The sequence below is a fragment of the Oryx dammah genome, unplaced genomic scaffold, assembly GCF_014754425.2.
Source record: "Oryx dammah isolate SB20612 unplaced genomic scaffold, SCBI_Odam_1.1 HiC_scaffold_28, whole genome shotgun sequence".
In the NCBI taxonomy this organism is placed as follows: domain Eukaryota; kingdom Metazoa; phylum Chordata; class Mammalia; order Artiodactyla; family Bovidae; genus Oryx; species Oryx dammah.
The window spans coordinates 75,874,062-75,895,804 of record NW_024070212.1 but is presented as its reverse complement, the minus strand read 5'-3'; the positions used below and the strand labels follow the sequence as shown (position 1 = coordinate 75,895,804).

Here is a 21,743-nt window from a genome sequence, read left to right as displayed (position 1 = left end):
TTTGATCCCCGGGTTGGGAAAATCCCCGGGAGAAGGACATGGCAACTCACTCCGGCATTTTTGCCTGGAGAATCACAGGGACAGAGGAGCCTGGCGGGCTACAGTCCATAGGGTCGCAGAGTCAGACACGACTGAAGCGACAGCATGCATGCATGCATGCACATGTCTATTAAGTGCCAGTATGGCCAGAGGCCAAGAGCTCACCCTCCAGATGGCACCCCATCCTAGGTCAGGGTAGCCTCATTTCAAAGGCTACATGGCTCCCTCCTGTAGTGAGCAAGGTTCCTAAGCCTTGACAAGCAGGACAGGAGAGATGGGGAAACGCTTGTTTCCAAAAGTGGGGGGAAGATTGAGCAGGGAAAAGATTCACTTGTTATAAGAAGTAGTTCATTTTGAGAAATAGCTACCCTCAAACCATAGAAGACAAGGAGAAAGAGAAAAGAGCCAGCCCCATACTAGTTAACACACAGCTTCAGAAAGACAGTTGAGATCAGAAGCAGCTTGCTTAGTAATTCACTTGGTTTCTTTCTCCCTGTCTTTGTCTTTGGTGAATGAAGAGTGTTCCAGTCTGTATCACATTACACTGAAGCCATGAATTAATTCTTTGGCCTGCTCATATGAAAGGGATTCAATAAAAGTAGAAAGTACTATTTGTAACCTGGTTTATATTGATGGAAGACAAAGGTCTATTGTGAATCCCCAGGGAAGATTGGCTGCCAGGAGCCTTATATAATTATAGGAGGTATACAACATCAGAATCAATATTTAAATACAAAAGCAGCAGATGGGAAGATTAGTTTTGTTGCGGTATGCAACTCTCTCTCCTTCCCTTTCTGAGCCCTGTCCCAACACAGGCTGGCACAGAATTACTGCAGGTACTTTCAGACAGAATAGGTTGCTTTCTCTTGCTTGCTGGTCACACATGCTATGCCAGCTGCAATGCAGGGAATTTGGGTTGGATAGCAGAATGTGGTCAGTGACAAAGATGAGAGTAAGTAGCAAAGAATTAACAGAACATAGAAAACAGATGCAAGGGGAGTTAAAGCTTGCTCTTAAAAAGTTTCCATTATTTTGCTGTTTTCCAGCTATAAAACAAGATAGAAATCATTATGCCAGGGTAACTGCCAGAAGGTAAATCAGTTCAGAATAACAGAACACCTGGGGAATGTCTACTAAGAGCCAGCATGACAGCAGTTTAAGACCTCATCCTCCAGGTAGAGCAGCTGTGCTGCCTGGGTTCAAGTTCCAGCTTTACCACTTGCTGGCTATGTGTCCTTGAGCATGGTGCTCAACCTCTCTGTGCCTTATGAACACAGTGTAGATAATAATTGCTTATACTACATGAGATTGCTATGGAAACTAAAGAGAGAATTGTGAAAAGTGTTTGCAAGGTCATTGTTAGGGGGCGAACCCTGTGCGTAACACTGAGAATGCAAAAATGAACTGACAGGCTAATGGGGAAAATAGATCCACATATAGAAATTTCCAGTACAGTGATTTTTAAACCTTCCAGGTAAAGACTGTCTTTACTTTGAACTAGGGTTGCTGAAGGCAGTCGTAAGTTGAAAAGTTGAGGTATTCAGGCTTAAACCCACAAATGGTATATATTCTTTATAATCAACTGTCTGATATTGATGAGACTTCCACAGAGAGCTGTGGTATAAGCCAGGTTAAGAGGCTATGAATAATAGAGGATTCATAGAATAGCCATAAGGGTAAAGTGCCAATCGTGATGATTTTTATATTAGAGTAAAGAGTACCCACCAAGTGTCTCCACATCTGTCATGCACCAAACACTCTTTTGAAACAGTCTGTTTCCCTTAGGTCACTGAATTCTCCAATACACCTGTGCTGCACAAAGAATTATCCTCATTTTACATGTGAGGAAACGGAGGCTCAGAAAGTTGAAATAGCTTGCCCAAGGTCACACAGCTGCTAAGTGGTGGAACATAAAAGTCAAAGATCTGTCCTAATAACAAGAACCAAGTCAGCAGTGTTCCAGAACCCAAAAGGAAAAAAAAATCTTCACAGATAAAGCTGTGATTAGTAAGTGTTCAAACTCCCCAGCTTTCCATGGGGTCTTGGTTACAGGCTCTCTTCTCTGATATAGGATAAACTCTAACACTTTTTAAAAAGTTATTTTTTGCCTCAAGAGAAATTCAGAAGTAAAATATTACTTTATTGTCAGTACAGTAGTTTTTTTTAAGTCCTGAGAGGAAATGCTTTATCAATTCACAGAAACACCTTTCCTATAATGCACTTCAAAACAGAAACGGGGCAGTGCATTCTGAAATGCATCAGACTTTGTGCTTTCTTGGATGGCATTCACCAAGTTATTTTTGATTCTGAAAGCCTTTTCAGGCAGCAGAATTATTATAATGGTTTACAAGGGAGCTCGCTCCTTGTTTCTTCGACAAACCAAAGTCAGAAAGGCTAAGTTCACTAAGTTTAGGTCATTTTCCACAGGACAGAGCAGAAAGAAAACTGAAGGGAGAGAAGCAGTGGACACATTTTTCTTTTTAGTGTATTCTTACCAGTAGAAGAAGATGACGACAGTAATATCACTGGCTGAAATCTGCTCTTAGCACTGTCCAAGAAGGGACAAGAAGTACCCTGTCTTTGTGATGTTCACAGGGACCCCAGGCTCAATAGGAGTATCTCCTTCATCTCTCACATCCGCCAGGGGGCGCACTAAAATCTCACATTACTATGGGGACGAATTCATTTCTTAACCGCTCTTGAGCTTTAGCACCCTCATCAGAATGGGGAGTTATAAAGAATAAATGTGACACTCGTTGTAGAGCTCCTGACTCATGGTATGGCCCAATAGATGATAGTTCCCCCTTCTCACCCACCCAAATAAACACTAGAGGAAAAAATAAGTTTATCTGAAAAGACCCAGCTGGCTCCTCAGGCCAGGGTTCATTTTGTTTCAGAACTTGTCTCCTTCTGACTCAGAGCCTGTCGGCTCTGGAGAAGAACTCTGGATCTCCACCCTCCCCAGATTACCAACCTCATGCCCATATTGATGTTCCACATCAGAGCGTACTGCAGCCGCACAATTACAGAGGCTCCTTTGCAACTCTGGGCCAGAAGGGTGACTGAGGACCCAACTATGCAATATGGCGCCTGTTCTCATCAACTGCCTCAGGCTTGCCAATAGAAGGAGTAGCGAGTCAGAGTGGAGGGGTCATGAGTCCGGAGGTCAGGAGCCCTTGATTCCACTCTCAGCTCCTCCATCTGTCTCTTGAGCGGCCTTAAGCAAATCATCTCATGTCCCTGGGACTTAGTTTCCTCCGTTGATAAAATGAAACACTAAAATGAAACACTGAATAAATTGTTCATCTGGAGAATCCCCTCCAGTTCTGTTCTTCTGGTATTATTCTATTCCAGCCATTATTGTAACTGGAATAATTATTCCATTATTTAATTCTGTTGTTATTCCATTCCCTCAGAGCCAGGTATAATCCACGGGTGATGGATTATGTCATGATTTGCAAACTTGATGTTACCTAATTTTTTTAACTAACGTAACCACACTGTTTTCAGGTGCTTCAGGAGACTGACTGCCCCGCTGGCTAAATGCTTGTTTCTCCACTGGCTCACTGAACTCATTGAATATTTTATTCTATAGACCCTGCTAGATAAGTTAGGTCTATTTTCCAATTTGGTTAAGGAGATTAGTTAACTGATTGATGCTAACCTTTATCCCCAAACTTGAGTTTGATATTTTATACAAGCATAAGTCAAGGGATACCATGTTCATTTGTCTAACTTGTTGGCCCCATCTTCATTTTCTCACTGATATTTGCAGCTCAAATATATGGGATCTGAAGAGAAAATGCAAGATAGGTCCAGGCCCTTCACTGCCCTCCTTCACTCATCTTTCCAACCCACACCTCTGCTTACCAGGTCACTGGGATCAGATAGATTTCCACAGCAGTCACTATGTAGGTTCGTTGGACCCAGGAGGACTTGACATTTCCCCCCCTCTGTTAGCATTCTACCATTGGATTGCCAAGGTATCTGTGAAGGACATGAGAGGGCCATAATAGAGGCTGTTTCCCTATTTGCCTCCTGGGTCCCTGGCAAGAATGGGGAGCTTTGTGAGTGCCAACTCTTGGGAAGTACATTTGGGTGCTACCCTCTGGAGCTACCAAAGAGACAGGTAGGGAAGGATGGAATGAGAGAGAACTGACGGAATGGTCTTCCCTACCCAGCTTTTACTTATTTATCTTTTTTTTTTTTCCTTCTGTGGCCAAGGGCATGTTTATTAATAACAGTTCAGAATATCACAATGTCAAAAGCACTCACTTGTTTTAATCCACACAAGATCAGCTGTGATGGACACTTGCCCCACCAAAACTTTGTTGGTTCTTGCCAGGACACAGGATGTCTTATAGGGAAAGGCTGAAAATGCCCCCAGCCAGATGGCATTCACCCATTGCATTGACCATATTTTATGATCTAGTCTTGGCCTTTGTGGATCCAGAAAGGCACCTACGACAAGGCCTGCATCATTCAAGCTCCCAGAGCCTGAAATATAAAAAAGCTGGATGTTCACACATTAATTTATAGTGAGAATTGCAGCTGTTGGGCCAACCAGAAGGCCTGAGTCAGCAGATAGGAGCATCCTCTCGCAGCATGCTAATTATTTCAGAAGCCAAATTATAATCAGAAGGCCAGTTTTTTCACTTAAAGTGGAAGATACAAATTCTAAATGAAGCAGATATTCATATGAACGCAGCCTCTCCTGACAGATAAAAGACGTAGGATACCAAATTATTAAAAGATGGCTTAGGAGCAGGAAACCAGAGAAAGGGGCATTTGCCAACCCTAGGGTGTGTCTTTCAGCGTCTTGAGGTCACCCCACACCCCATGGAAGGAAGAGCCTTGCCAAGAAAACTGTGATGCTTAAGTCTGGTGAGCAATGCCTTTCTCTTCCTATGCTAAGCATGGACAGGCACTGCCAACACAGGCTTGGGCAGCTCTCCGTTTCCAGTACTTCTGTTTCTCATGGTCCTTGTCCTAACAGGGTTACAATACAAAGAATTAGTTTTATGCTTACTTTCTGGGATTGTTCCCAAACAATTCTATAAGAATTAACTTTTAAAAAATGTTAACTGATTTTTTTCTATACGTGGTGGAGCTTGGTGGAGCATAAAAGTGTGTGGTGGAAGAAATGAAAAGATGTAAGGCAGTCATGAGGTCCTAGCATAGAGCATCCAGTGACCTTGTCTGAGAGTACACAGTAAGTAAATGTGTTTTGTTGCAGAATCTGAGTCTATCGGAAGCAAGAGGAAAAATCCTCCACTATCAAGTGACCTTGCAGGAGGTGGCAGGAGGGGAAATCACACTACAGAACATCACAGAACACACCTCCTGGACCTGGGTCATTCCCAGAACTGGGACCTGGGCTGTGGCTGTGTCTGCAGCTAACTCGAAAGGCAGTTCCCTGCCCACTCGCATTAACATAACGGATCTGTGTGGGGCAGGTAAGTACCAAATTTTCTTTAATATTGCTTGTAGGAAACTGTCTTCCTAATCTCTTATCTCGTTCAGGCCCAGCTTAGGGCCTGGAATGAGTAGCACAAGAGTTTAGAGTTTGAAATTAACAGGTTGCAGAGGCTGTCTGAAATTTCCTTTTAGCCAGTGAGTGTGCAAATGAATTAACACCTCTGAGCTTCAATTTCCCCCTCTCTAAACTAGGGATTATATTACCTGAATTGCAGGTCATTGTGAGTTTAAATACAGAGACTAATAAATACATAACAGGTGTTTGGGGTTTCCCTGGTGGCTCAACTGGTAAAGAAACCCCTGCCAATGCAAGAGGCACAGGTTCGATCCCTGGGTCAGGAAGATCCCCTGGAGTAGGAAATGGAAACCCACTCTAGTATTCTTGCTTGGGAAGTCTCATTGACAGAGGAGACTAGTGGACTGGAGACCATGGGGTCACAAAGAGTCGAACATGAGTGAGAGCGTGCACACTCATATAAACAATAAACATTAGTTAAGGAAATATTCATTACATTAAATTGAACACTAATATCTGGCTAATTGTTCCATGAGCAAGAGTAGTATGTGTTGTCAAGTTCTAGAAAAAGTATAGCTATAGTCAAAACATGTTTTAAAACTAATAGTATTAAAATTAAATTCTGGCTGTAAGGAACTATAGTACAATATGGCTATACTATAGCTCTTTATTATTCAAATTTAGATATGTATCCAACTATCTATACTGAAAACCTCCCAACTAGCTAGACATATTTTATAGTCACATCCTCTGAAAACTAACTTGTCAGGATTAAATCTGATAATTAGTGAAGAAAATAGATACTAAAACTGTTTTCAAGATCTGTATTGTGAAAGTATTTTAGTCAAGATTGTTGGCCTTTTTCAAAAAATGCCTGATAGAATAAAACTCTATAATTAGATTCTTCCTTAAAATTCAGTGTAACAGTTTATCCACATGGGGATCTGAAAGTGAAAGTTGGTCAGTCGTGTCCAACTCTTTGCAGTCCAGGAATTCTCCAGGACAGAGTACTGGAGTGGGTAGCTGTTCCCTTCTCAAGAGAATCTTCCCAACCTAGGGATTGAACCCAGTTCTCTCACATTGCAGGCAGATTCTTTACCAGCTGAGGCACCAGGTGAGCCCCAGTATACTAGAGTGGGTCGCCTATCCCTTCTCCAGCAAATCTTCCTGATCCAGGAATTGAACCAGAGTCTCCTACATTGCATGCAGATTGTTCACCAGCTGAGCCACCGGGAAGCCTAGCAATTATTATTTTGAAGCAGCTTCTACCAAGAATTATCATCTTATATATACTATTGAATCTTGGTTATAAGTCTTTTCAGTCATATATCTGTAAAGGTAGAGATAATATAGTAGATAAAAATACAAATAAATATTAATATAACCTTGGGTCAGCATATGAGTTAGGAATTGCTTTTAGGAGTAATAGTTGCTCTTTCTAGAGGTTTGACTACAGTGACTTACCCAGTCTCTTATAGAAGAGAAGTTTGGAGGTAGATGGCCCAGGGCTGGTGTGACACTGTACACATGAGGACTCCAGCCTCCTTCCTTCTGTACCCACTGCCACATAGTCCAGGACTGCTGGAGCCCCAGCTGTCTCCTTCTAGGCAGCAGAAAAGAAGAGAGAAGCCTCACCTCTCACTCTTGAGGAGTTTTGCCCCAGGTCACACAACAACACTTGCAGTATTGACCCTAACTGGTCACCTGGTCACACCCAACTACAAAGGAGACTCAGAAACACATTGTTCTCTTGCTAGAGAAGATGAGGAGAGGGTATTTGGTAGGTAACTGGTAATCTCTGCCTCATGTGGGGAAGATATCTAAGAAGAAACCTGAAGGAAAAGATGGATTACCTATGGAAAAAAAGCTTAAACTTTATGCATAGTAAAGTAAGAATTTTTAAAAAACACTGTAAATAAGGCTTTAAAATGCAAAGAGCAATTTAGGAAAAGTATATGATAGATTTTTAGCAAATACATATAACTTTTCAAATAAATAAGAGATAATGGGATATGAACAGGAAACTCAAAAATAAATATAACATAAAAGGAATAGGGACTTCCCTCATGGTCCAGTGGCTAAGACTCCACTCTTCCAATGCAAGGGGCCAGGGTTTGATCCATGATCAGGGAACTTGATCCCACATGCTGCAACTAAAAGATCTTGCATGCTGAAGCTAAGACCTGGGCAGTTAAATAAATAAATAAATAAATAAACATTTTTTAAAAATAAATAAATAAAAGGAACAATAAAGATATAAAAATATGTTCAGCCTAACTAGCAATCAGTGAGATGCAAGTTTTCAAAGAAAAAAAAAAAAAAACGTAGCAATCAAATCAAAATGAAAAAGAATAAGTAGCATCAGCATAACCTATACTGGTGAAACTGTAGGGAAAAGCCACTTTTGTGTGAATTGGTACAACTTTCTTTACAGTTGAGCCACTAGGGAAGCTCATGAATTGGTATAATTTTCTGAAGAGAAATGTGGCAATTTGTAACATAAAAAACTTCAAATAGGAATATATCTTTTGACCAGGAAACTGTACCATTAAAAATACATCCTCAGCAAATAATAAGGCATGAGCTTAAAAAAATGTAAGCTTTTTTGTTGAATGGTTTTAAAATGGTTTTTTGTTGAAATGGTTTTGAAATAATGAAACACTAGAAAGAGCCTAAAATTTTATAATAGAGGATGAATTGGTTAAATATATCATAACCTTCACCCACCTTAATCCCACTCCAGCATAAAAGTGATATTTTAGCTGTGTTTTTATTGGTGTGGAAAGATGCACATGATGAGTGAAAAAGTAGGCTTTCAAAAATATACATGGTATGCTGCTGCTAAGTCACTTCAGTCGTGTCTGACTCTGTGCGACCCCATAGATGGCAGCCCACCAGGCTCCGCCGTCCCTGGGATTCTCCAGGCAAGAACACTGGAGGGGTTGCCATTTCCTTCTCCATGCATGAAAGTGAAAAGTGAAAGTGAAGTCACTGAGTTGTATCCAACTCTCAGCGACCCCGTGGACTATAGCACACCAGGCTCCTCCGTCCATGGGATTTTCCAGGCAAGAGGACTGGAGTGGGGTGCCATTGCCTTCTCCTATACATGGTATAATGCAATTTAAAATATGTATTTACACAAATAGACATTTTAGCACAGTAAAGTCTAGAAGAATGTACATGGAAATATCAACAGAAGTCATATGTACATTGTGGCATTACAGGTGATTTTTATACTCAAATTTGCTTCTTCATTGAATAAGTACTGTATATGTAATTTTTAAAAGGGATCCTGTAGGGGAAAATTGAGATCTTACCACTGTTTAACATCCTGCTCTTGTTAAAAAGTAGTATGTCAAAATACCTTACTTCTTTAAACCTCACTGCAGATGGGCCTTGAGGATACAAGTGTCTTGAATTTTCTGGGCCCATTCCAGTTCCTTTACTTAGATTTGAAAACAGCTTCTCAAAATGACACATTCATTAGGCCTCTGCATTATTGATTCAAACAAAAATTTATTGAGATTACTCTGTAAGGTAACTGAAGTTCAGCAATAGATAAAAAGTATGGTTACATTTTGTCCAGTGGGAGGGGCAATCATATACAAAAAGTAAACTGCAGTATAGAATATATGTGAGACAAGAGATACTCATGGCACTCCAGGAACAGAGAAAAGTAGAAGTGTGGGTACGGAGGGGAGGCTTCGTGTGAACAGAGAATAGCGAGACAAGTTGGTGTTGCCAGGCAAAGCAGTGCGGGTATGCAGGCGAGGTTTGTTTTAAAGTAAGATCTGAGCAGGCATAGAAGTTGAAAAGAAGAACCAGGGTGGGAAAGAGTTGACGAGAAAGGGGAAAGGGGATCATTAAGGGAATAAAGTTCCTGAGGAGCTGAAAGATGATGGATCCAGAAGCCAAAAAGACATAAGAGGCACAGTTCCCCCTCTCAGAATGGAGGAGTGTCAGTAAGGATGAGGCTCAAAATAGAGAAATGTGGAGGGGTGGTAAAGTAAGACATTGAAACAGCTCTCTAGACCTGGGCTGCAGCTAAAAGGGTCCTGGTCCTAGAAATCTTAAGAGCCCACTGCCTCTCTTAAGGCCACACCTGAGCCATCCAATAGAAGTAGTCAAGCCTCCTAGGGAGACCTGGAGGGCAGATTTGCAAATCTGTCCGGGAGCTCTCATGTCTCATAAATTCTGCGTGATCTGTAGGAATAGTGTAACATGTACTTTTGCTGCTTCTCTTTCAGTAGAGTTCACACAACTCACAGAAATAGCTTTCTTCCCAGGAAGAGAAAAATAGTGCCCCAAGAGGCAGAATTATATTGACTTTGAGAAAGCGGGGACAACTTGGTTGAAAGAGGCATATGCCACAGCATTGGATATCAAGAAGTATGAGAATGATTTTGTTGGTTTATGATGAAAACTGAATGTGTGCTAAACAGACTGGTCAACAAATAAAGCACATTTAATATTTCAGACCTGTCCCTGTGCTCAGGAATTTTGGAAATTATGGCCAGAGTCAGAAGCTAGCACAACCATAGAGGCCCACACAGATGTCAGAGGCTGAGGCCCCAGGAGGTGAAGTAACTTAGCCAAGATCGTACATCCAATTAGTGGCAAAGCTGGACTGAAAAACCAGGCCACCTGTCAGGTGGGCAATTTTTCCAAATACCTTATGAACTTCATAACTCTATTCAGATGCTCTTAATGAAAATGGAGAGGAAATTTGAATGATAAAGGCTGAAGAATAATTTTGAAAGGTGTCACAGAAATGAGTTTGTTAGCCAAGTTCTAAAAGAGAGGGCATGCCCTGGCAAACACAGTGGGGAGAAAATTCAGACGGGTTCCTGGCAAGTGTGGTGACTCAGAGACTGGGCAATGCCAAGTTGATTTACTTAGCTAATTGCAATGAGAGCAGTGGTTAGAAAAGCTCATTGACTGTGTTAGCCCATCACCTAGCAAAGAGTCTTTCAAACCCTACGTGCTCAATACATATTTACTGAATGAATAGGTTTTATTCTCCAAAACAAAAACAAATTTGTGGCATAGCCAGAAAATAGGATACCAAGGCAAATGAAGAGAAAGAAACAGGGCTGGGGAATTCCAGTTCCTGGCAAGGTAGCTAACACGAGGTACCAAACCCACCCAAAGATGCCACAGGACAGACAGGACAGGATGACTGAATACCTGTGAATGGGGAATAGTGAGGAATGGAGAGGACTGAGGTGGCACTGGCTTGTTGCACTCCTTTTTCTTCCCCTTGTTGCCTTGGTATTTTACTTGATATTTTTACTATGGGGCAGGAAAGTCTGGAGGGCAGGGCAGAAGGACCCAGGAAGCCCTGGAACCTAACAAAGGGTGCCTGAGATATTCTCCTGCCCCTCCAACCCCGTGGCCTGGCACTTATAGAAGAGAATGACAGCCCCACGCCCCCATGAAGAGCAGTGTCAGCCAGAGAGGCATGGGCAGGTTCTGGAGCTGCCAAGAACACCTCCCAAGAAGTCGAGCAGAGCTCAGGGTGCATCACTATAGGCTCTCTGGCTCTCCACTCTGAAAAGCTCCTTCTCCTCACCTAAGCTTACCTGGAGGAGCACAAGCTCTGGCTAAGGTTTCACTACTCCCCCCATAGAAAAATGAAGGTCAAGGCTGCTAATCAATCCAAGAAAATAAAACATGACCCCAAAGGAGAAAATAAGGAGAAATCTGAGGGGGCTTTCTAGGAAGGAAAGGCGCCAAGTGGGACTACTTGTGTGGTAGGACGCATAATCAGCACAACAGAAAGAGCAAGAGTTTAGAAAAAGGGCTTCCCTGATGGTCCAGTGGATAAGAATCCTCCTCCCAGTGCAGGGGCCATGGTTCAATCCCTGGTCCAGGAAGATTCCACATGCTGTGGAGCAACTAAAGCCCATGTGCCACAACCACTGAGCCCATGTGCTGTGACTAGTAAAGCCCGTGGGCCTAGAGACCCTGCTTTGCAACAGGAGAGAAGCCTTTCACTGATAAGAGTGGCCCCCTGCTCACTGCTACTAGAGAAAGCATGCTGACTGCAATGAAGACCCAGTGCAACCAGAAATAACTGAATAAATAAGAGTTTAGAGTAAGCATAGTAAGTATCCTTAGAAAGATAAGAAAGGACACTGGGAACATGAATCAGAAACAGGTGGTTGTGGAATAGCCCTAAATAGAGATTCCATATGAAAAGTTCAGTTATTGAAATAAACAACTCACCCAATGGGTTGGATAGCAGAAAGGACTTATCTGAAGAGTGAATGAGTGAGGGGAAGATTGGGTGAGAGACTTAAAAGTCATCAAAAGGGGAAAAGAGTTTGAAAAAGGAAAAGACTTAAGACATTGAAAGAATAAGTGATGATATTTGCCTAAAAGGAGCCCCAGTAAGAGAAAACGTGAATGAAAGGGGAAAATATTTGAAAATATTTATCAAGAATCTTACAGAATGTACTACTCTGGTGCAGGATATCGATAATGAGGGAAGTGATGCGTGTTTGGGGTCAGGGGTGTGTGGAAAATGTCTGTACCTCTCACTCAATTTTGCTGTGAACTTAAAACTGCTCTAAAAAATAAAGTCTATTTTAAGAAGAAAGGAGAAAAGATAATGAGTGCAGAATGATCAAGCAGGGTTACCCCCAAGAATACAAAGATGGATCAATATCAGAAAAGTGTATCAGTGTAATTCATTACTTTAATACTGAAGGAGAAAAGGGGGATATGTTCTTAAAAGATATAGAAACGTATTTAGTAAAATAAAATTTTTAGTAAATAAATAGTATTTTATAAAAATAAAATCTATTTGAAAGCTATAAAAAAAAAAAAAGGAAAACTTTTTAGGTTTTTAAAGACTTTCTACCAAAAACATGCAGCAAGCATCATCTTAATAAAGACATGTGGAAACATTCTTTTTAAAATTAGCAACAAGATCTTTAAAAAAAGGAAATGAGATTTAGTTCCAAGATTGGAAAGAAGAGATTTTAAGTGTACAGCTAATAAGATTGTTACATGGAAAATTTAACAAGGGCCATAGACAAATTATGAGAACTAATTGGAGAGTTTGTCAGGTCAGCTAGAATAAGAATAACACACACAAATTCATAGTGGAAAAGAAGTAGAAAATAAGATGCCATTTAAATAGCAAACTAATAGTATAACATGTCTAGTAATTAACCTTAAAAAGCACATTAAAACTTTAAGGAGGAATTTTTGAAACGCCATTAAAAGATATAAAAAGAGACCCAAAAAACTTCAAAGAAACATCATATTTATAAATGGGACAACTTAACATTGTAACAATATCAGTTCTCCCTGAACTGAGCTGTAAATTTAATATAATTCCAATAAAAATACCAGCTGAAATTTTTGAGGACTCTCATAAACTGATTATAAGAGCTATATGGAAGAATAAAGTTTCATGAATACCCAAGATCACTTTGAAAAAAAGAAGACCAAAATGAAGAGGGGCTTTAACTACCAAATAGTCAGGTGTCACAGAGCCTTGTAATGTGACCAGTGTGTTCTGGTGAAGAAGCTGATCCTGACACAAACCCATGAATATGTGGAGCTTGGTGTGTGACAGGGGTGGTGCCACATTTGGAAAAATTGACCTGTAGTGTGGAAAAAATAATAAAGCTTATTTCCTTATTAACCGCCCCCCCACACACACACACACATACCCTTGAGCTAGATTTGGATTAAAACCCTAAATGTGAAAGGTATTAAAAAAATAAAACCAAAAGCAAATGGGAGGACATGTAGTTGAGTATCTTTGTGACCCCAGAATGGAAGGATTTTATAAACAAGACTCAGAATACACATACTGCGGTGAATTTATCCACATCAAAGTAAGTATTTATGTTCAACAAACACATCATAAAATGAACAGAGACTTGAAAGACTGGAGTGAGATATTTTTAGTGTTGAAAACTAACAAATGATTAATATCTAGAATATAAAAGTTATTTCTGCAAATCAGGAAGAAGACAGGAAATACAACAGAAAAAAAAAATGAGTGAGGTATGAACAGGGGAAAGTCAGACAGCTTTCTGTGAAGAGCTCAGCCTCGTAAGAAATCAGAAAACGAAAGTAAAACCACAATTAAATACCTCCTTACATGTGCCAGCTTGGGAAAATGAGAAAGAAAATACCAAGTGTCGGTGGGGAAATGAGAACTCTCATGCTTTTCTTGTTGGAGGGTCAACTGATTTACTGTTTTAGAGATTAGTCTGACCATTAGGGAAATGGGTGAATTTAGTTTATAATTGAGAAATTGTGTGCATTTATATGTAGAGAGAGAGTCTATTTTTAAAAACTGAAGTATAGTTGCTCTACAATGTTGTGTTAGTCTCTGTACAGCAAAGTGAATCAGTTATATAATACATATACATATATCCACTCCACAAATAGCTGTGAAAAGAAGAGAGGTGAAAAACAAAGGAGAAAAGGAAAGATATAAGCATCTGAATGCAGAGTTCCAAAGAATAGCAAGAAGAGATAAGAAAGCCTTCTTCAGCAATCAATGCAAAGAAATACAGGAAAACAACAGAATGGGAAAGACTAGAGATCTCTTCAAGAAAATTAAAGATACCAAGGGAACATTTCATGCAAAGATGGGCTCAATAAAGGACAGAAATGGTATGGACCTAACAGAAGCAGAAGATATTAAGAAGTGGCAAGAATACACAGAAGAACTGTACAAAGAAGATCTTCATGATCAAGGTAATCATGATGGTATGATCACTCGCCTAGAGCCAGACATCCTGGAATGTGAAGTCAAGTGGGCCTTAGGAAGCATCACTACGAACAAAGCTAGTGGAGGTGATGGAATGCCAGTTGAGCTATTTCAAATCCTGAAAGATGATGCTGTGAAAGTGCTGCACTCAATATGCCAACAAATTTGGAAAACTCAGCAGTGGCCACAGGACTGGAAAAGGTCAGTTTTCATTCCAATCCCAAAGAAAGGCAATGCCAAAGAATGCTCAAACTACCGCACAATTGCACTCATCTCACATGCTAGTAAAGTAATGCTCAAAATTCACCAAGCCAGGCTTCAGCAATACGTGAACCGTGAACTTCCAGATGTTCAAGCTGGTTTTAGAAAAGGCAGAGGAACCAGAGATTAAATTGCCACCATCCACTGGATCATCGAAAAACCAAGAGAGTTCCAGAAAAACATCTATTTCTGCTTTATTGACTATGCCAAAGCCTTTGACTGTGTGGATCACAACAAACTGAAAATTCTGAGAGAGATGGGAATACCAGATCGCCTGACCTGCCTCTTGAGAAATCTGTATGCAGGTCAGGAAGCAACAGTTAGAACTGGACATGGAACAACAGACTGGTTCCAAATAGGAAAAGGAGTACGTCAGGGCTGTCTATTGTCACCCTGCTTATTTAACTTACATGCAGAGTACATCATGAGAAACGCTGGACTGGAAGAAACACAAGCTGGAATCAAGATTGCCAGGAGAAATATCAATAACCTCAGATATGCAGATGACACCACCCTTATGGCAGAAAGTGAAGAGGACCTAAAAAGCCTCTTGATGAAAGTGAAAGAGGAGAGTGAAAAAGTTGGCTTAAAGCTCAACATTCAGAAAACGAAGATCATGGCATCTGGTCCCATCACTTCATGGCAAATAGATGGGGAAACAATGGAAACAGTGTCAGACTTTATTTTGGGGGGCTCCAAAATCACTGCAGATGGTGATTGCAGCCATGAAATTAAAAAATGCTTGCTCCTTGGAAGAAAAGTTATGATCAACCTAGATAGCATATTGAAAAGCAGAGACATTACTTTGCCGACTAAGGTCCGTCTAGTCAAGGCTATGGTTTTTCCTGTGGTCATGTATGGATGTGAGAGTTGGACTGTGAAGAAGGCTGAACACCGAAGAATTGATGCTTTTGAACTGTGGTGTTGGAGAAGACTCTTGAGAGTCCCTTGGACTACAAGGAGATCCAACCAATCCATTCTGAAGGAGATCAGCCCTGGGATTTCTTTGGAAGGAATGATGCTAAAGCTGAAACTCCAGTACTTTGACCACCTCATGCAAAGAGTTGACTCATTGGAAAAGACTCTGATGGTGGGAGGGATTAGGGGCAGGAGGAGAAGGGGACGACCGAGGATGAGATGGCTGGATGGCATCACTGACTCGATGGACATGAGTTTGAGTGAACTCTGGGAGTTGATGATGGACAGGGAGGCCTGGCGTGCTGCAGTTCATGGGGTCGCAAAGAGTCAGACACAACTGAGCAACTGAACTGATCTGATATCCACTCCACACTGGTTCACATTTGGGAAAAGAGTACATCATGACAGTATATTGTCACCCTGCTTATTTAACTTATAAGCAGAGTACATCATGCAAAATGCTGAGTTGGATGAATCACAAGCTGGAATCAAGTTTGCCGGGAGAAAATCCAACAGCCTCAGATATGCAGATGACACCACCCTAATGGCAGAAAGTGAAGAGGAACTAAAGAGCCTCTTGATGAAAGTGAAAGAGGAGAGTGGAAAAGCTGCTTAAAACTCAACATTCAAAAAACTAAGATCATGGCATCTGGTCCCATCACTTCATAGCAAATAGATGGGGGGGAAGTGGAAACAGTGGCAGATTTTACATTTTTAGGCTCCAAAATCACTGTGGACAGTTACTGCAGTTGTGAAATTAAAAGACGCTTGCTCCTTGAAAGAAAAGCTATGACAAACCTAGAGAGTATATTAAAAAGTGGAGACATCACTTTACCGACAAAGGTCCATATTGTCAAAGCTACAGTTTTTCTAATAGGCATGATTGGATGTGAGAGTTGGACCATAAAGAAGACTGAGTGCTGAAGAACTGATGCTTTTAAATTGTGCTGGAGAAGAGTCTTGAGAATCTCTTGGACAACAAGGAGGTCAAACCAGTCAATCCTAAAGAAATCAACCCTGAATATTCATTGGAAGGACTGATGCTGAAGCTGAAACTCCAGTTCTTTGACCATCTGATTCCAAGAGTCTGATGCTGGGAAAGATGGAGGACAAGAGAAGAGGGCAACCGAGGATGAGATGGTTGGATGGCATCACTGGCTCAATGGACATGAATTTGAGCAAACTCTGGGAGATAGTGAAGGACAGGGAAGACTGGCATGCTGCAGTCCATGGGGTCACAAAGAGTCGGACATGACTTAGCGATTGAGCAATACTCTTCTGTTAGATTTCCTTCTCATTTAGGTCATCACAGAACATTGAGTATAGTTCCCTGTGCTATACAATAGGTTCTTATTAGTCATCTATTTTATATACAGTAGGGTGTATATGTCAATCCCAATCTAACAATTCATCCCACCCCTCCTCCTTAGTGACCACAAAGTTGTTTTCTAATCTATGACTCTATTTCTGATTTGCAAATATGTTCATGTGAACCATTTTTCTGGATTCCACGTATAAGTGATATTCTATGATATTTGTCTTTCTATTTTTGACTTACTTCATTCTGTATGACAATCTCTACATCCATCCATGTCACTGCAAATGGCATTATTTCATTCCTTTTTATGGCTGAGTAATATTCCACTGCATATTTGTACCACATCTTCTTTATCCATTCCTCTGTCAGTGGACAATGAGGTTGCTTCCATGTCCTGGCTATTGTAAATAGTACTGCAATGAATATCAGAGTATATGCATCCTTTCAAATTATGGTTTTCTCCAGATCTTTGCCCAGGAGTGGGATTGCTGGGTCATATGGTAGCTCTGTCTTTAGTTTTTTAGGAACCTCTGTGCTGTTCTCCATAGTGGCTATACCAATTTACATTCTTACCAACAGTGTAAGAGGATGAGAGAGACACTCTACTCAGGCACACACAAGGACATGCAAGAGAAGGTTCATTGCTTCCTTGTTTGTGCTGACAAAGAGTTGGAAGAAAGCTTGTCACTTGGAGACTGCACCAAGAACGTGTTGAGGCATAATCTGAAGGAATGAGCTTGATTTTCATATAGCAGCAGAATAGATGTATCCTAGAAACATATTGTTGAGTGGGAAAATAAAAGTTAGGAAAAGCACTAGATTTACTCCAAATGTGTTTCATGAAAATACAACACATAAACTGAAAGCAACACTAATTCTCAAGGGCACATATATATGTAAATAAACATATAGGAGGTAGATTAGAAGGGTGCATATTATAGATTACTAGAGCAGGTACCTTTGGGGACACAGAAGTGGAAAGTGAAATGGAAGGTGAAGGGGAAATAATTCCATAAATAACACTACACAGGGTCCTGGCACCGATGCCTGTTCTCCAAGAACTGAGAAGCTGGATGAACAAAATCTGTGAACCTGAAGTCCTTTAAAAGACGTCAGTTATTGCTACAACTTTGCTGCGTTGGGTGGTTGTTTTTTATATCTGTTTCCACTGTGATTTTGTTTTTTTTTTCCCCCCCACCTTTCCCCATAAAGAGCTGCTGGCTCCTCAACAGGTCTTTGCAAAGTCAGAGGGCATGGACAAGCTCATGGTGATGTGGACACCTCCAGAGAAAGCTGCCACTGCTGTGCAGGAATACGTGGTGGAGTGGAGGGAGCTCCACCCAGGGGGTGGTATGCAGCCCCCTCTTGGCTGGTTGTGGAGTCCCCCATACAGACTGTCTGCTCTGATTTCAGGTACTTAACATTCACCTTCCTTCTCAAGGGTTACTAAGTTCACGTTTTTCAAGGAAACTCCAGGCAGGAACCCAAAGCCATGCTCTCAGTTACAGCTGCATGAGAAGAGGGCCAGTGATGACCTAGAGCTCATCAGGGTGCACCACTGCAGCCATAGAAGACCCACTGATTGACTAAAACCTCTAGGATTTATGGAAAACTCACGTGCCTGGGACAGTGCCGTATATGATGAGCAAATAATGAACCCAACAAGCATGGCTGAGAGCTGAGTAGTAGCCAGTCAGTGTGATGGACACCTTACATTTGGGAGTTCATTTAATTGTGAGAAAAATCATATGTAGCGAGAGTTATTTCCCCCATTATTACAGCTGAGGAAACCAGGAGATCTTTCATTTCCAATTGTGCTACTTATTATTTGTATGATAATAAACCCAGAATTATCTATATGACAGTTGATTTCTCTCATCCTAAAATTCCAAATCTGTCAGTGGTTACATGGATCAAGTGATAGAAAGCATCTGAAAATGCATTCAAACAATTGGACAGAAGTTAATCAGTGGTTTTTTTTAAATTTCATTTTATCCTTGGAGTACATCTTAAATTTCTGTATCATATAATATGAATTTAAACTGAAAAGAAATTTCATAAATAATCATTTAATCCTGTGCAACATCGTTGTTATTGTTGTTTAGTCGCTAAGTCGTGTCTGACACTTTGCAACCCCATGGACTGTAGCCCACCAGGGTCCTCTTTCTGTGGAATTTCTCAGGCAGGAGTACTGGAGTGGGTTGCCATTTCCTTCTCCAGAGGATCTTCCCAGACTCAGGGATCAAACCTACGTCTCCTGCATTGACAGGTGAATTCTTTACCACTAAGCCACTTGGGGAGCCTATAAGCAACACTGGACAATTGGAAAACAAGGCGGCCGAAGGCTTGTTTAACCATTTTGATAAATGATTGCAGTGGTGTGTGTCTTCCTCCTATCAGAGTCTGATGCTTACCCTGCTGTCATGGAAGCAGTCCCTAAATGGGGCTTGTTATTTCTAACCAGTGAAAAGAATCCTTAACCTCTTCTGTCAGAGAGATCTAGTCCTAATCGCACCTGAGGTGGCTGACATATTTGCCAAACAAACATTAAAGGGTAACATCTCAAGTTCTTTATTTTTTTCAAGTTCTTAATTACAAACTCTGAAGTCTTACTCTGTGAGCCACTGTCAGCTTCTAGTATTGTTTTGTGTTTGAAATACTCAAAGGCCTCCCTTACTTACCAATGAATGTTACCAAAAACCAATTAGTGGAAATTTCTTATTTTAATTTTCCCGAAGAGAAATGGCATTATTTGCATGCTAGAGTTCAGCTAGTTAGATGGTCACTTGCTTGAAAATCTTCCAGGATGAATTTCAACGAACAAGGCAGGTGTATGTGTGTGTGTCTGTGTGTCTGTGTGTGTGTGCATGCACGCACATGTGCTGACACATTCAGAAGCTGAAGCTACAGTATTTTCCACCTTCTATTTTTCTCCTACTAATTGTTGTTCTATAATAAATCAAAATCATCATAAGATTATTAATGCAAATCTAGGTCAGCAGATGACCCCAAATTAATTTTTTTAATTTATTTTATTGGCATATAGTTGCTTTACAATGTTGTTAGTTTCTACTAATAGCAAAGTGAATCAGCTATACATACAGGAAACCTGAATGAACTCTTTGGCCAACCCAATATATAACCCTTCTTTTTTGATTTCCTTCCCATTTGGGTTACCACAGAGCACTGAGAAGTATTCCCTTAAAATGTTGATAAATGTGTTTTCTGTATGGCAATGGATGTGTTAATTTAATGTGCTAAAAATGTCAATGTGATTTTTAAAGTATAAGTTCAGCATAGTGATGAAAAGTTCTGCAGCCAGATTATCTGGATTTGAGTCCTGGCTCTGTCACTTATCAAAGTGTATGATCCAGGGCAAATTAACTTCTCTGTGTCTCAATTTCCTTATCTGGAAAATGAGGGTAATATTACCTACCTCACTGGGTTATTGTGAAGACTAATTGAAGGAGAAAACATTTTTAACAATACCTAACACATTTTAAGTGCTCGATAATCTAGCTATCATTATTATTATTATATGTGATGGAGCTAAGATTTTATAGGTTTTGAAGCTCTAAATCCCATAATATTTTCGTTACACCATGACAACCATTATACCTATCCAGAAGGATATACACACCCTGCTTAAGGAGACTAGATTTTCACAGATGAAAGAAACAGAGCATGGTGCATGATAACACATGAACCAGTCCTTAACTGTGTGCCTCTTTTAGAGTCTAGCTACTCAGACTTCTAGTGGGTTGTGTTCAGTTTTAATCACTGTAGTTAAAGAGAATGCTGCCTGGATAACCCCGTGAGCATCAGAGGAAGGTAAGCAAGGCTTTAGGGTCTGGAACTTTTAATGGGGAAACCATTTAGCGTGTAGAAGAGTATTCTAGATTGGGGTGGGAGGTGGTTGATGACTCTTGCTGGCTTCGATATGTATTTAAGAAAGAGTATGTGTCCTTTGTTGTTCTGGAGAGCAGAATGAAGGCCCTCTGCATAAAAATTGTAAGAAGACAGATGTCAGCTCAATTTTGAGAAAGTACTTCCCTTATAGTTGATGGTCTCTAATAGGACAGTTGATTGCCCTTCAAGGCAGTGCATTCTCTGTCCCTAGAGTCACTGAAGTGGAATCAGTGTTCCTTTAAGGGTGTGTGTGTGTGCGTGTGTGTGTGTGTGCTCAGTCGTGTCTGACTCTGCGACGCTATGGACTGCAGCCCACCAGGCTCCTCTGTCCATGGGATTTCCCCCGGCAAGAATACTGCAGTAGGTTGTCATTTCCTCCTCTAGGGGATCTTCCCGACCCAGGGATCCAACCTGTGTCTCCTGAATCTCCTGCACTGGCAGGCGTATTCTTTACCACTGAGCTAACTGGGAAGCCCTTTATGACTGTTATGTCCATCAAATCAGATGAAACAGTAGATACTGAATTCTAAACTGCTATATAATTGTAAATACTTATTATATTAGGATTTACCCCTTTGGGATAGTTTGAACTATATAGTCCCTACAGATCTTTCTTTTTAGAAATTCTATTAATTCTATACACAGTGCCTAAAATAAATGACAAGAGAGAATTTTTTCCATAGGAAACTAAAATGTTCTTAAGCACTTCAGACATATTCATTTGAATAAAAGCAATAATACTGGATGAGATTATTAATTCAGGTCATTCTCCTACCTGAAAACACTTGATTATGAGTTTGTTTTGATGTAACATTCTGGAAATAAACACTAAAAACTTAGCTAATTCATACTTATCATGAATTCAAAGTTACCCTCTCCAATAAGTAAGATGACTCATTGCCATAAGATCCTTACCAATTTTTTCTCAGCATCTAGCTGGGACAGAGTTGGGTGCTTTGGAATGGGCTACAGTGAAGTTCAACTCCTGGATTATAAATTGGTGGGGTCTAGGCTAGAGACTGTCAGTCCTGTCTTATCTAGGTGAAAACAGTTCTGACCTTATT

General features: G+C 40.6%; 1 protein-coding gene across 1 annotated transcript in view; it reads left to right on the top strand.

Annotated features, from left to right (window-relative positions):
- Positions 1-21,743, top strand: part of IL12RB2 (interleukin 12 receptor subunit beta 2) — a 71,907-nt gene that overhangs the window by 27,255 nt on the left and 22,909 nt on the right. Inside the window, exons 8-9 of the mRNA XM_040231932.1 lie at positions 5,276-5,495; positions 17,983-18,183. Of these exons, the coding sequence (XP_040087866.1) occupies positions 5,276-5,495; positions 17,983-18,183 (421 nt within the window). The remainder of the gene's footprint in view (positions 1-5,275; positions 5,496-17,982; positions 18,184-21,743) is intronic.